This window comes from Sciurus carolinensis, chromosome 2, assembly GCF_902686445.1.
Source record: "Sciurus carolinensis chromosome 2, mSciCar1.2, whole genome shotgun sequence".
NCBI lineage: Eukaryota > Metazoa > Chordata > Mammalia > Rodentia > Sciuridae > Sciurus > Sciurus carolinensis.
Genome location: NC_062214.1, coordinates 26,039,421 through 26,053,097, shown reverse-complemented (window position 1 = coordinate 26,053,097; position 13,677 = coordinate 26,039,421). Strand labels below are relative to the sequence as shown.

At 56.2% G+C, this 13,677-nt stretch overlaps 1 protein-coding gene across 2 annotated transcripts in view; it reads right to left on the bottom strand.

The window, feature by feature from the left end:
* The window catches only part of Rbck1 (RANBP2-type and C3HC4-type zinc finger containing 1), an 18,243-nt gene extending 4,566 nt beyond the window's left edge, over positions 1–13,677 (bottom strand). Inside the window, exons 1-12 of one of the 2 annotated variants that reach the window (XM_047538076.1) lie at positions 13,626–13,677; positions 12,936–13,025; positions 11,756–11,900; positions 8,236–8,329; positions 7,942–8,140; positions 6,663–6,781; positions 6,419–6,592; positions 5,402–5,562; positions 3,850–3,961; positions 1,554–1,733; positions 558–656; positions 187–330 (exon numbers count right to left, since the gene is read on the bottom strand). In XM_047538076.1, coding sequence (XP_047394032.1) covers positions 187–330; positions 558–656; positions 1,554–1,733; positions 3,850–3,961; positions 5,402–5,562; positions 6,419–6,592; positions 6,663–6,781; positions 7,942–8,140; positions 8,236–8,329; positions 11,756–11,900; positions 12,936–12,957 — 1,449 coding nt within the window. In that variant the 5' untranslated portion in view covers positions 12,958–13,025; positions 13,626–13,677. The other variant, XM_047538073.1, reaches the window with a different exon arrangement.

The following is a 13,677-nucleotide window of genomic DNA, read 5'->3' as shown; positions in this document are numbered from 1 at the left end:
GGTGTGCAGCCCAGTGGTAGAGCACACCTGTGTTCAGTTAAAAAAAGGTGGAACAAAACCCTCTCCCCACGCAAGATACAGGGAGCGGCCCACAGGCTACCGTTTCCCAAGCTCCTGTCCCAGGCAGGCCCAACAAGGCACTCTCCCCACACCAACCCCAAGCCTTCTGCTCCCTGGACAACTCACCCCAGGGCCCCACCGCGGGCCCTTGGTGACCCAGCAGATCTCAGTGTGGCAGACGGTGCAGCGGATCCAGTCGCAGCCATCCTTCTTCTGCACCACAATCTGGCACTGCGGGCAGTGCATGGCCTCGCCCTGCTGCAGCAGCACCTGGAGCAGAGCGGACTGAGCCACCCCGGGGGCGCTTCCAGGGCCTCCTGGAAGTCTGCCTCCTTTGTCACTGTGGCTTCCGGCCTCCACTCAGACCCTGTTCCTGCTGCTCAACACCTGACCCCTGGCCTACGGTCCACCCGGTTGGGAGTCTCCAGGGATGTGTGAGCTCAGCTTCTGAGAAGCCCCCAGAACTGAAATCCGCAGGCCCTCCCCGACCCGCTCACCCGCAGCATCTCCGTTGTCTGCCGGGCTGCCACGTCATTCTGAGCCCGCAGGGCCAGGTCGTCCTGGTACTCCCTGCAGTTCATGTGCTCGTGGATGGCCTGCAGGGGTGAGGGGTCCAGGTGGGAGGGAGCCCCAGGCTAAGAACTGGGAGGGCTGGGAGCAGAGTAGGCCTTGACCATACTCAGTGTCTCCCACGCAGCGACAGGGCCTTGCCTTATAAACCAGACACCCTGGCTCTCAGGGACAGAGCGCTCACCTGGCATGCACGAGACCCTGCTTCAGCCTTCAGTACCACAATAAATAAATCAATTAAACAAACCATATGCCCGTTTACAGAAGACCTGGAAGCCAGGCCGTCAACGGGATCATAATACTAAATACCTATCTGAAATCCGGATGGGCACAGAAGTGCACAAGATACCTCTCCAGGTAGGCCCTGTGTCTCCACCTGGCTCCATCCCAAGAGGCCCACTCCTTGGAGACCAAGCTTGGGCTTTAGGCCTGCTACTGCTCCTACTTGAATGGGCAACTTTTGAAGGCATGGGGTACGGATGTGCCTGGGAGGATCAGGCAGGGCTCAGTCGGGTGTGGGGCAGAGCTTGGTTCAAGACAGAGGCTCAGCCCAGGACTGGGTGGTCTCATTACTGGGCTTAGCACGGGACCAGTCAAGTGGGCAGTGCCGAGCCTGAGCTTGGTCTGGAGCCAGGTTTGGGACTTGCAGGGTCAGGGCTCAGTGTGGGACCTGGTTCAATCTGTAGCTGGGGCCAGACTTGAGCTCAGCCCAGGACCAGGACGTGGTCCAGGATCAGGGCTCAGTTTGGGGCTGGGGTCAGAGCTCAGTACCAGGCCAGGCTGGGGTCAGGGCTGGGATTGGCTCAGGGGTCAGGGCACTGACACACAGCTCCTCATCAGGACTCCCTTCCCATGGGAACAAGCGCTGAAGGCAGTGGGCCTCCACAGGACGAGGGCGAGGGGCAGCGTGGGAGCCTGCCCACCTTGCAGAGCAGGCAGTTGACGTGGAAACACACAGGGCAGGTGAACTCGTTTACGTCATCCTCAAAGAAGCACCAGCCCTTGCAGTCAGGCGTCTTGCAGTGGTAGCTGAAGGCGCTGCGGTTCTCGGCGATGGAGACGCTCAGGTCCAGAAACCGCTGGTAATCCTCCGGGCTCAGGAGCTGCCAACACACCAACCATGTCCTTGTTGCTCGGGTTCAGAACACCCGGCAGATGGCCTTCTGTGCCAGCAAATATCCTGAATGTATGCCCCGCCCCTACATCCCAACCCAGCCCAGGAACTTTCTCCACATGGCCCTTCTCCTGTTCAAAACCTCCATGCAGCCGGGCGCCGCCGTGCAGGCCTGTAACCTCAGCCACTCAGAAGCTGACACAGGACAGCAAGTCTGAGGCCAGCCTCAGCAACTCAGCAAGACCCTGTCTCAAAAAAGTAAAAACGATACCCCAATCAAAAAATAAGGGCTGTGTGCCGCACCCCTGGGTTCGATCTCCAGTACCAAAAAATAAACAAAATATACAAATTAAAAATGGGGATGTAATAAGTAATTAGATAGTAGAGTACATGTCTAGCATGCAGGAAGCCCTGGGCTCAGTACCCAGTACCACAAAAAAAAGGCAATGATAAGGACAATGTAGTTAAATTAGTGTCCTGGTACATCGTATTCAAACAATCAATTCAGGCCGAGCATGGTGGTGCACACCTGTAATCCCAGCAACTTGGGAGGCCAAAGCAGGAGGATCACAAGTTTGAGGTCAGTCTCAGCAATTTAGTGAGGCCCTACACAACTTGGTAAAACCCTGTAACAAAATAAAAAATAAAAAGGCCTGGGGGTTGGGGATGTGCTCAGTGGTTAAGCTCCCTGGGTTCAATTCCTGGTACCAAAAAATAAAAATAAAAAATAAAAAATCAATTTGCGTTGGGGGTGTATGTAGCTTAGTAGCAGAGTATTCGCTTTGTATGTGTGAGGACCTAAATTTAATCTCCAGTACGCACACCCCCAAATCATGTTCTGAATCTTGCCTGGGTGGTGGTTAGGGCACTGGGTTAGGGTCCAGAGCTTGCTTAGCTTGGGAAGGGCCCTGGGTTTAACAACCAGCACTGAAAAAAGAAAAAAAAAATAGAAAACCAACTCCTCCAACTGCACAGTTGCAACGGGTACTTCTGTGTACAAAGTATACTTTAGTAGAGTTGATTTTTAAAAAATTCACCTCTGCCCAGAAATATTGGAGGAAATGGACAAAATGCAATGGGAGGCTGTCCTGGGGTGCAAAGAAGCGGGGCTCTTATGTGCACGTCGGGGAGGCACCTCCTGTCGGGCCCTTGGCACCTCTGGCCCTGCCTCCGTGTTCTGGCCTGGGAAGCCCAGATGCTGGATTCCGGGAAGGCCATTTTCCTGCTATTCGAAGTCCATGAATGAAGCCCAACTGTTCACACTATAGAGGGGAAATGGAGGCCAGGGAAGGGAAGGATCTGCTCAAGTCTCCAGCAGCCAGGGAGGGAAATGACCACTCAGTAGCCTGAAGCACAGGAGCGGCACACACAGGCAGACTCCGCAGCACCGTGCTAGGCTGTCACCCACGTCCCCTCCCACAGGGACAGCAGGCAGAAGAGAGCAGAGACCTGAAATCCTGCACCCAGGTCCCCTACAGCTGTCCCAGGAACCCTGGAACCCCCACCAAGTTAGCCCTGGTCAGCCTGCAGGAGGAGAGGGGAAACAGCCAGCCCACCAGAGTGACCCGCCTGCCAAGCCCAGGACAGAGCAGCCTGGCTCAGTGCAGACGGGAAGTCCCACCCTGCTCAGCCTGACTGGAATCGCGCACTTGCAATGTATCAGTTAGACTGTTGGAAAGCATTAAGTCTGGGGTGCTGGGTAGACAGCAAAGGCCAGTTGATACAAGGGCCCATCGTGTCGAGTCCTACTCTAAATTCCTCACACTCTACCATCATCTTCACAATTCTTGAAAGAAACTGTAGCTCTGGCCCTGATGGAGGTAGCAGATGGAAGCTGAGTGACCGAGGCCGCACGCCCAGGCCATCTGGCCGGCTCCCCCAGTCGACCAGCTCTGCTATGGAAACCGCTCTAACAGTATTTATTTTTCTGAAGGAAAAGTTAAAACTTTCAGTAAGTTCCAGCTACTGTCCCGGCTGGGCCCCAGCACCCAGCATGGAGGAGACTCTTGAAAAATGTCTCTGGGGACCTGCACTCCTGGGCCAGTGGCCACCTGCCAGCTCAGGCCAGCTCCAAGACTCTGGGCCCGCCCCGCCCCCAGCCTTACCGCCCGGATCTCCCTCTCCAGCAGCTTGCCCGGGCACGAGTAGGTGCTGTCAATGAAGGGGCAGGAGACCTCCGCCTCCTGGCTGTTGCGGATGGTGCCCTGCAGGCACTCCCTGGGGAGGGAGGACAGGGTTAGGGTCTGAGCAACCACCCACCAGGGACTCCACCCCGCACAGCACAGCCTGACCCCAGGGCCCCAGGTGGCTTCTCCTCAATACCGGCCTCCTTCCCTCCCCCCCCACCCATCACCAAGTCTCCACTTCCATCCAGCCACCCTGATGCTCCCTCCCCTGGTGACTAGGGTAGAGTAGCCTCCTCACTGGGTTCCTTGCCTCCACTGGTCACTAGAGTCCACTCTCAGCACTGCGGCCGGTCAGTGCCCAGGGGCTTCCCATCCCAGTACACACGAACCCCTCACTGAGCTCACGAGAGCCTTGGGACGCCTCCCAACACCTCTGTCCTCTCCCACGACTCCCGCATCCCTCTACTCTCTACAGGGGTCTCCTTGGTCTCCTGAGACAGGGACTAATAGGTGTGGAGAATAAAAAATCCCCAAGATAATGTGACCTGGGAAAAGGGAGTGAAAAGGCGCCCACACAATGACCGCCTTCGTCGCCCAGGACAAAGGTCTTCCAGGCGCCGCAGGGGAGGCATCTTACCACCCCCAAAGTGACCTTCTCCAGGAGGGTTCATCTCCTTCAGAGTAAATCCTCTCCAGACACTGCCCGCAGACCCCGACCCAAAAAGCTCAAGTTCCTGAGTGCCCAAGAAAACTGATGTGTTCACTCAAGCACCCCTCAAAATAACCTGTATGAACCCAGGCCCTTTCTTTGTTCAGTGGCTCATTTTCCACCAGGAAAGTGGGTCCACCAATGCGATTTCATCCCTGCATCCCCTGTTCCTAGATGGAACTGTTCCTGAATAAGCAGCTGAGATGATTCGTGAGGTTTGCCCTGCCCAGTCTTTCTGTGTTGGCAGGCTGGGTGCATGCCTGGGCCCAATCGTCTGGGCTTCTGCTCCAGTGGGCCCTCCTTAGGGGCATCCTGCCCTTCCCAAAACAGGGCTCAGGACCCCCTGCCACACAGTGATTAGGTTGACAATGGGGGCCAAGAACTACCCATTAACATGGGTCTCCCCACCCGAACATCACCTCCAGAAGGTAGGGGGGCCTGGCACTCAGTGCAGCCTCATCAGTGACCACCGTGGCCAACGGACACATCTCCCAGCCCAGGGGTGGAAGGGCCAAGACTGAGGGTCGGGGTAGGGGGTAGTACCTACGGGCAGAGGCCAGGGTGGGTACAAGCTGCCAGGAGAAGGGGCCCATTCAGTTGAGGTTGAAATCAGGGCAGAAACTGCAGTCAGAATGCCTGGGTTCATGTCGGGACTTCTGACACGAGCTGTGTGACCCTGGGTCGGTCACTTGGCCTCTCTGTACCTTCCACTGCTCATCCGCCCGTGGAGAGAGAGCCTACCTCGGAGGGTACTGCGGACGTCCCTGAGATGGAAGAGCCCAGGCCCACCCACCGCCAGCCCCGCCGCGGACGCGGACGCACCTGCAGAAGGTGTGCAGGCACTCGCGCAGCACCACCGCCTCGCCGGGCGCCAGCACCGAGTAGCACACGGGGCACTCAGCGGGCTCGGCGTTCAGCACCAGGCTCCGCTGCTCCAGCTGCACGTGCTGCAGGTAGTTCCCTTCCTGCTGCTGCTGCTTCCGCTGGGCACACGGGCGGGGCCACCGGGCGGGTCAGGGTCTCAGGGGCGGTGGGACCAGGGGCGGGGCAGGGGTGAGGGAGCGAGGGGCGGGCTGGGAAGCGGGGCTGCGGCAGGTGAAGACGTCAGAGGGCTCACCTCCCTGCCAAGCAGCGACCAGCGCGGAGGCGGCAGGACAAAGCTAGGGTTGGGGCGGGGCCAAGCCGGGAGCCAAGCAGGCTGCAGATGGGGCCAGGAAGGGGGTTACGGCCAGGGTCGGGCAGGGCTGCACTGGGTCCAAGGGGCGTGAGGGTGGGGCCAGAGCATGTGTGGGAGAGGGGAGCTCTCGGGCAGGCATCGCGTAAGCGGAGCCCTGTCACCACCGGGGGCTACGGAGGGCAGAGCAAGGGCAGCGGTTATCCGAGGGAGAGGGAGGGGCCAGGTCGTGGGAAGGTGGGCAGTTCCCGAGCGGGAGGGGAGGATTAGTAGGGTCCAGGGTGAGGACAGGGTTGGGAGGAGTGAGAGCACAGGTGGATAGGGGCGAGGTCCCAGCTCAGGCGTCCTCACGGTCACAGCAAAGATGTTGAGGTTATAGCCCGGACGCTTGTGTACATGGGGGGAAGTGTCAAAGTGAAGACGGAGACACAGCCCAAAGGGGACAGAGCACATGAAGAAACTGGATGTGCCCCACAGCAGGAAGCGGAGTCTCAGCCACAGGGTGACCTCAGAGAGAGGCAGCTCACAGTCAAGTGTAGGGTCACAGCGAGCGGCGTGGTCAGGAGGGCGGGGCAGTAAGGAGGGAGGAGCGGCGGGGGTCCCTCGGTGGCCTAGGCCTCCCGCGTCCAGGCCGCAGGAGGCGGTCCCGGGACTGGCGCGCCCACCTGCTGGTACTGGCGCAGCGCCTCCTCCTCGCCGGCCAGGCGCGCTCGCTCCTCCTCGTCCGGCTGGTAAGAGGTGGGCACCTGGTAGTTCTCCGGCCGCGCCTGGCAGCACATCTCACAGCCAGGCCGCGTGGGCTTGTTGATGAAGGTGCAGCCAGGGCACTGCCAGCCCACCTGGGAGCAGAAGGCCGTGAGTTGAGCTGCAGGCTGGGCAGGCGGGCAGGAGGCACAGGAAGGCGCTTACCGGTGGGGGCTCGGGCACTGCATCTGGCTGCTGGTCAGGCTCCTGGGGGGCCCCGGTTTTGGGAGGGTCTGGCTCCAGGGGGCCCCTTGGCTGCAGGGTGAGATCCTTGAAGCCCAGATCTGGTGAGGATGAAAGCCAGGTGGATCCATTCTACCCAAATGTCCACACCCTGAGCCAACTAGGCAACCCCACCTTCCCGCCTCTCTCTTTCCTGGACCTGTCTCCAGCCTTGTCCCGCCAGGTGGGCATCCTGACTCCCCCAGGGATCAGGTCCCTACCCGACCCATGACGCTGCAGACCTGGGTCTCCTGATGCACCCAAAGGGCCACTGGGTCCCCTCTGAGCCTGCCAAAACACTGACTGGATCCATTTGTGAAGAAACAACCAAAGACGAACAGGGCCAGGCTTTTCCAGTCAGGTCAAGGGAGTCCAGCAGCCCAAAGAGACTACCCCAGGTAGGAGGGGTTGAGATGTGACTGCTTCCTTTGCCATGAAGGACACTAGTGGGACTACTGGTGAAGCCTGCGTAGGGCTGATTGTACTGCATTGATGTCAGTTTCTGAATTGGAGAGCTGTATGTGGTAACACAAGAAAATGACCTTTTTATTTACAGAAATGACACTGAAGTATTTGGGGAAGGGGACGTCATGTCTGTCCCTTCTCAAACGGTTCAGAAATTAAAACCATTTTATATATAGAAGATAAGATAAAGCAAAGCAGATATGGTAAAATGTTAATATTTAGGGAATGCACACTAAAAGTTCATGAGAAAGCCAAGTGCGGTGGTGCACACCTGTAATCCCAGCAACCCGGGAGGCTGAGGCAGGAGGATCTCAAGTTCAAGGCCAGCCTCAGCAACTTAGCAAGACTCTGTCTCAAAATAAAAAGGGCTGGGGATGTGGCTCAGTGGTAAAGCACCCCTGGTTCAATCCCTGGTACCAAAAAAAAAAAGTACTTGGGAACTCATATAATACTAGTTATAATTATCATCACATCCAATTTACAGATTTTAGAGACTGGAGGTGCAGAGACAGGAATAAACTGGCTCAAGGTCATAGAGCGGGTAAATGCCAGAGCCAAGGCTGAACGCCATCCCTCTCTCCACATCAGAAGAGGGTTCTCTGTAACACTCCCTGCTCATGTCTCCGTCCTCCCTTCTGCAATGAGGGCGGAGCCCTCCTGTGAGTCCCAAAGTTCAGGGTCCAGGCACTGCCCTGCTCAGTGCGGCCTCAGGTGCGGCTGGCCCTCTGCATGCTACCTTCCTGGGCCAGGGCCTCACCTTCCAGCATCCGCAGCTGCCGCTCACGCTGCAGCTCCCGAGGGTTAAGTGAGGTGTTGCAGGCTGACAGCAGGTAGAGATAGGCACTGTCCCCATTCCGCCGCACGCCATGGGAGTGGAGGGTCTCCTGGTCTCGTGCCAATCGCTGCCCAATTACCCACTGCTGCAATATCGGTGGGAAGCCATAGTCCAGGAATACCTGGCAGGGCCAAGAGGAGAGGGAGGAAGGAGGGTGGAGGTGAGAGGAGGCACATGCCAAACGGGCCCCCAGGCTCCTGTCAGCCCCTCACTCACCATGTCCTTGAGGGAGGCCACGGTCATGTCGGGGCGCACGGTGAGCCAGATGGTAACGGTGTGCATCTGGGCGTCCTCCACGCTCACGCACAGCCTGGAGGGAAGAGAGGGCCACAGGTCCAGTCTGGCCACCAGCTAAGGACACGAATGTATTTGCTCTCATGTCCACACACAAGACTCCAGTCCTGGGGGAGAGTCCCCAGGATTCCCATGTCCCTCTGCTTCCTCCTCCATTAGGGCCACTGCTCCACGCGGCTCTCAGCATAAGCCACACAGTGCAGCGCACAGGCCTGCCCCCGCCCCTGGCCTCTTCCATCTTCTGTCTGGGCCTTTTAGCCAACCACCCAGCTGTCATTCACCATGTCAAAGCCTCAGTGCACTCAGCATGCACTGACTCAGTAATCCTCTCAAGGAGCTCCAAAGGCGGGGACCACTGTGTCTCTTTTCCACAGATAAACATGGTTACAGTAACTTTGCCAAAGTATAACTAGTAACTGTCAGAGGCAGGATTTAAGTCCAAACACCATTATTCCAGTGGGTTTTTTTTTTTAATTTTTTGGTACCAGGGATTGAACTCAGGGGCACTCGACCACTGAGCTACATCCCCAGCCCTATTTTGTATTTTATTTAGAAACAGGGTCTCACTGAGTTGCTTAGCACCTCGCCATTGCTGAAGCTGGCTTTGAACTCATGATCCTCCTGCCTCAGCCTCCCGAGCCGCTAGGATTCCAGGTGTGCGCCCCCACGCCCGGCTCCAGCAGTTTTTGTTGTCTACAGTGCTGGGCTAGAACCCAGGGCCTCACACTCATTAGGCAAGCGCTCTTTACTGAGTCACCCTCAGCCTGATGTTATAAATAGCCAACTTTCTCAAGGATCCTCAAATTCTTTTGGAAGACTAAAAACATGAAAAGAAAGGACCAAAAGGAAAAACCAGAACTGACCCCAAAGGTAACAGAGGTAATTTAGGGTGCAGAAGAGTCCAATGAGCACTTTCAGACTTGGGAACACATTACATCCACAAAGCAAGGATAGCAAGAAATTATCAGAAGCCGGGTGCAGTGGCACATGCCTGTAACCCCAGCTACTCAGGAGGCTGAGGCAGGAGGATGGAAAATTTGAGGCCAGCCTGGGCACTGCAGCAAGACCCTAAGCAACCCAACGAGAAAATGAAAAAATAAATAAATAAAAAGGATTGGGGTGTAACTAGGTAGAAAAGCACCCCTGGGTTCAATCCCCAGTACCAAAACAAAACACAAAGCAGGCAAAAGACCCATACAGCTATCCAAAGAAAAGAGGCAAATGACCAATAATCACATGGAAAGATGCTCGTCGTCATTAGGAAGCAAATGATAAGGGCGCTGCAAATCATCACAATGAGCTATACTTCAGACCCACTAGGATGCTATAATCAGAAAGACAAGTGCTGGAGCGGACGTGCAGAAACTGCTACCCTCATGCGCTGCGGGCTGGAATGTGAAACGGTGCAGCCACTTGGAAAATGAGTCTGGCGGTTCCTCCTGCGGTTTAATGCAGAGTTACCCTATTCCCAGCAACTCCACTCCAAGGTGAGCCCCAAGGGGAATGAAAAGAAAAAAGTTCTGATATATGGGAAACAGATGAATCTAGAAAACGTGATGCTAAGTGAAAGATGCCAGATCAAAACACCACCTGCGGTCTGATTCCACTTACATAGTTTCCAGAAGATTCCAGAAGATACAGACCCCTAGAGACAGAGCCCCGGGGAGAAGAGAGGAAGGACTGCTGATGACTATGGGTTTTCTTTTTCTTTTTCAATTTTTTTTTCGGTACTGGTGAATTGGACCCACAGTGGTAAGTTGCTTTTGGCTTCACTAAGTTGCTGGGGGTTAGTCTCAAACTTGTGATCCTCCCGCGCAGCCTCCCGGGTCACTGGGATTACAGGCATGCGCCACCACGCCCAGCTGAGTATGGGCTTTCTTTATGGGGCGGATAAAATGTTCTAAAATCAACTGTGGAGATGGCTGCACAGCTCTGATACACCAAAAGCCAGTGGACTGTAGACTTTAAGTGATGAACTATACAGATGTGAATTTAACCTCCATAAAACTGTTTAAAAAAAAATCAGATGGGGCCCAATAGAAGGACTGAAAGAAAGAGACTGTAAACAACTATTACCTTACTAGGTGGCAATAAAAAAAGCAGTAAAAAAAGAATCAGAGGTATCAACATTTATTGAGTGATTACCCATGCCCCGCACTTTGGTGCTTCAGCATGGAGATTAACACCCTGGGGCAAAGACTGACAGCTTCCAATCTCCCTTGCTTCCCTTGCTAAGAGAACCCCTGCAATCCAGTGGGATGCCTGGCTGTATTTCACAGCCTCCCTGCAAACTGAGTGTGGCTATGAGATTAGGAATGAAGCAGACGTATGTTTGTGATCTATGTTTTTAAGACAAGTCTTCCCTTCCTCCCGATGTGATGGCTGGAGCTGGAGCAGTCGTTCTGAACCATGAGGTGAACTTCATGAATAAGGAGATAGAAGAAAGATGTCCTTGTGAGGACGATGAGCAGCAGAACCTCCAAATCTGAACTGCCTTCCATCAGATTTGTTTATGCAACTGTTATGTTTTTCTGTTACATGAAGCCTGATATCCTAACATATCCCCTCACAACCCTATAACTACAGTTACTGTCTCATTTTAAAAAATGAGAAAACAGACTCTGAGAGGTGAAATAACCTTCCCTATATCTCACAGCTGGTTAGCGACAAACTGGTGTTTGAAGCCAAGTCTCCTGACACCTGAACCATTCTTCCTTTTTTTTTGGTACCAGGGATTGAACCCAGGGTGCTTAACCACTGAGCCACATCCCCAGCCCTTTTTATGTTTTATTTAGAGACAGGGCCTCGCTAAGTTGCTAAGGCTGGCTTTGAACTCATGATCCTCCTGCTTTCAGCCTCCTGAGCCGCTGGGATTAGTTGTGCACCACCAAACCGAGCCAAGAATAACCATTCTTGAGGGTACAGTGGCACATGCCTGTGATCCCGGTGACTTGAGAAGCTGAGGCAAGTTAAAGGCCAGCCTCAGCAACTTAGTGAGACCCTGTGGCAAAACAAAACACAAAAAGGGCTGGGGATGTAGCTCAATGCAGAACATCCCCCAGTACCAAAAAACAAACAAACAAACAAATATTCCAGGGGCGGGGCATGATGGCACATGCCTGCAGTTACAGCGACCGGGGAGGCTGAGGCAGAGAGTCATAAATTCACCACCAGCCAGGCTGGGTGTGGTGGTGCCCGCCCCGCCCGCAGTCCCAGCAGCTGCGCAGGCTGAAGCAGTATGATTGCAAATTCAAAGCAGCCTCGGCAACTGACTCAAAAATAAAAAATAAAAAAGGCTGGGATGTGGCTCAGTGGTTAAGTGCCCCTGCATTCAATCCCTGGTGCAAAAGGACTGTGCGGGAAAAAAAAGAAAGAAAGAAGAGAACATTTGCCCATAAAGGTTCAGGAAGCCCAAGTCTCTGGCCAGCCACGCACAACTCACCTGATGTCCTGTGTCGGGGGGACCTCAGGCTTCAACTGCACTCTCAGGGGCACCCGTTGCTCTGCCAGCCAGATGGCACACTTCCTAGCCGCCTGTTCATCTCCACCAGCCACTGCCCTGGCGAGGCTCAGGGCCATCTCCTCTGCTGTTGTCAGCAAAGAGAAGCAGGTTAGCACAGGGTTTGCTTTCCGGTGGGGGTGAGGGGATGCATGCACGCAAGCTGCGTCCTATCTTCCTGGTAAACTCCTACTTATCCTTCCCCACCCGCTTTAAAGTCCCTTGCTCTGCAAGAAAGTCCCTGCTCTGACACTCTCCATTCCTGTCCACCTCAGGCTCATCTGGTTCCATTTTTCTTTCCTACTCAAGAGTTCCCCATACTTCCATTCATTTATCTGATACGCAGGTACTGAGCTCCTACTGCGTGTGACTCACACACAGATAAACAGGGCCTCTCCCTCCAAAGACCTGCCAGTCCAGGTGGGAAGGAGAAATTAATAAATTTAACAAGAGAAAACAAGAAATCAGATTGTGGTCCATGTTGGCAAGAACTAAACAGATGAAGGAGATCAGGGACTGCGCTGAGACCTTAGGAGGAGCAGCAGGACACACCAAGATCCATGGGGGACAGTGTTCACATGGAGAGAAGAAAGGGAGGGAGCATTTGGATCGGAACAGAAGCCACTGGGGCTCCACTACAGTCAGCCAGGGAGAGAGTGCAGGGAGAGGGGAAGGTCACCCAGGCCAGTGGGAGCCTTGTGGGTCACCCAGGGCTCAGAGCTTGGTTCTAAGAACACAGGCCAGTGGGAGCCTTGTGGGCCACCCAGGGCTCAGAGCTTGGTTCTAAGAACACAGGCCAGTGGGAGCCTTGTGGGCCACCCAGGGCTCAGAGCTTGGTTCTAAGAACACAGGCGTAAGGGGCGGGGGTGGGGGGCATTGCAGCAAGGCAGTGAAACCGCCCTTGTTCTACAATCTTGGGACTGGGCAAGAGAAGAGGCAAGGAGCTCTGAGGTCTGTCTCCCCACCAGCCGGGTTCTCAGTGCCTGGTGTCCTCTGGTAGTGCCCACCCCACCCCTTATCTCAGTACAGGGCCCGTCCTAGATGCAAGGGCAAAAACTGAAGGGGAGGTGGGCAGGCAGAGAGGGCAAGCAAGGCTGACCCCTCCCACCCTCCCCGTGCCCACCTTTCTTGGTCTTCTCGTCCATCTGGCCTGTTTGGGCCCATCCCCCCAGAGGGGGTCTGTGGTTTCGTGGAAGTGCTACCTCCAGGCCACCTGGGAGAGAGCAGGCGACCAGGAGCGACTCAGCCTCGGCCGGTGGCCTCCGGCGCGGCCCGAGCCTCCTCTGTGCTTTGGTGACCCGGGCGGCGGCCGGGTAGCATCATTCCAACCGGGGCCCGCGACTGGGGCCTGGCACAGGGAACCGGCCAGGACCCCGCATGGGACGGTGGAAGCGCGGAGGGCGCCCGGCCAGTAAGTGAAAGAGGAACCCGGGCCGGGGTGGGAAAGGAGGGAGAGGACGGCCGGGCGCGCGGCGGGGGCGCGCCAAGTCCCGGAGGAGCGCCCCCACTTCCCCTGGGAGCCCCGGCAGTCTGGGACTTCGGCCCTACCCCAGCGCTCCCGGAGGCGCCTGTCACTCGGCAGGGGGGAGCACCTTCGGCGGAAGAGAAAGTGAAAGTGGCGGCCCCGGAAGTGGGGCGGGGGGGCCGGAAAATTGTCTTCCCATCCGGGACCCCCAGCCCCGCCGCCCAGCGCCAGGAGGCGCCGGGCTGTCCCCGCGCCCCCGCGCTGCCGCGGGGCCCGCAGTCGCCAGCGCCCAGCCCCGGTCCCGGGCCGTCCCCCGGGCAGACCACAGAACCCCCGACCCCGGCTCACCCGCAGCACCGGGCCACCGCGGGGGGCGGGGCCTGGAGGACCTGGGGCGGGG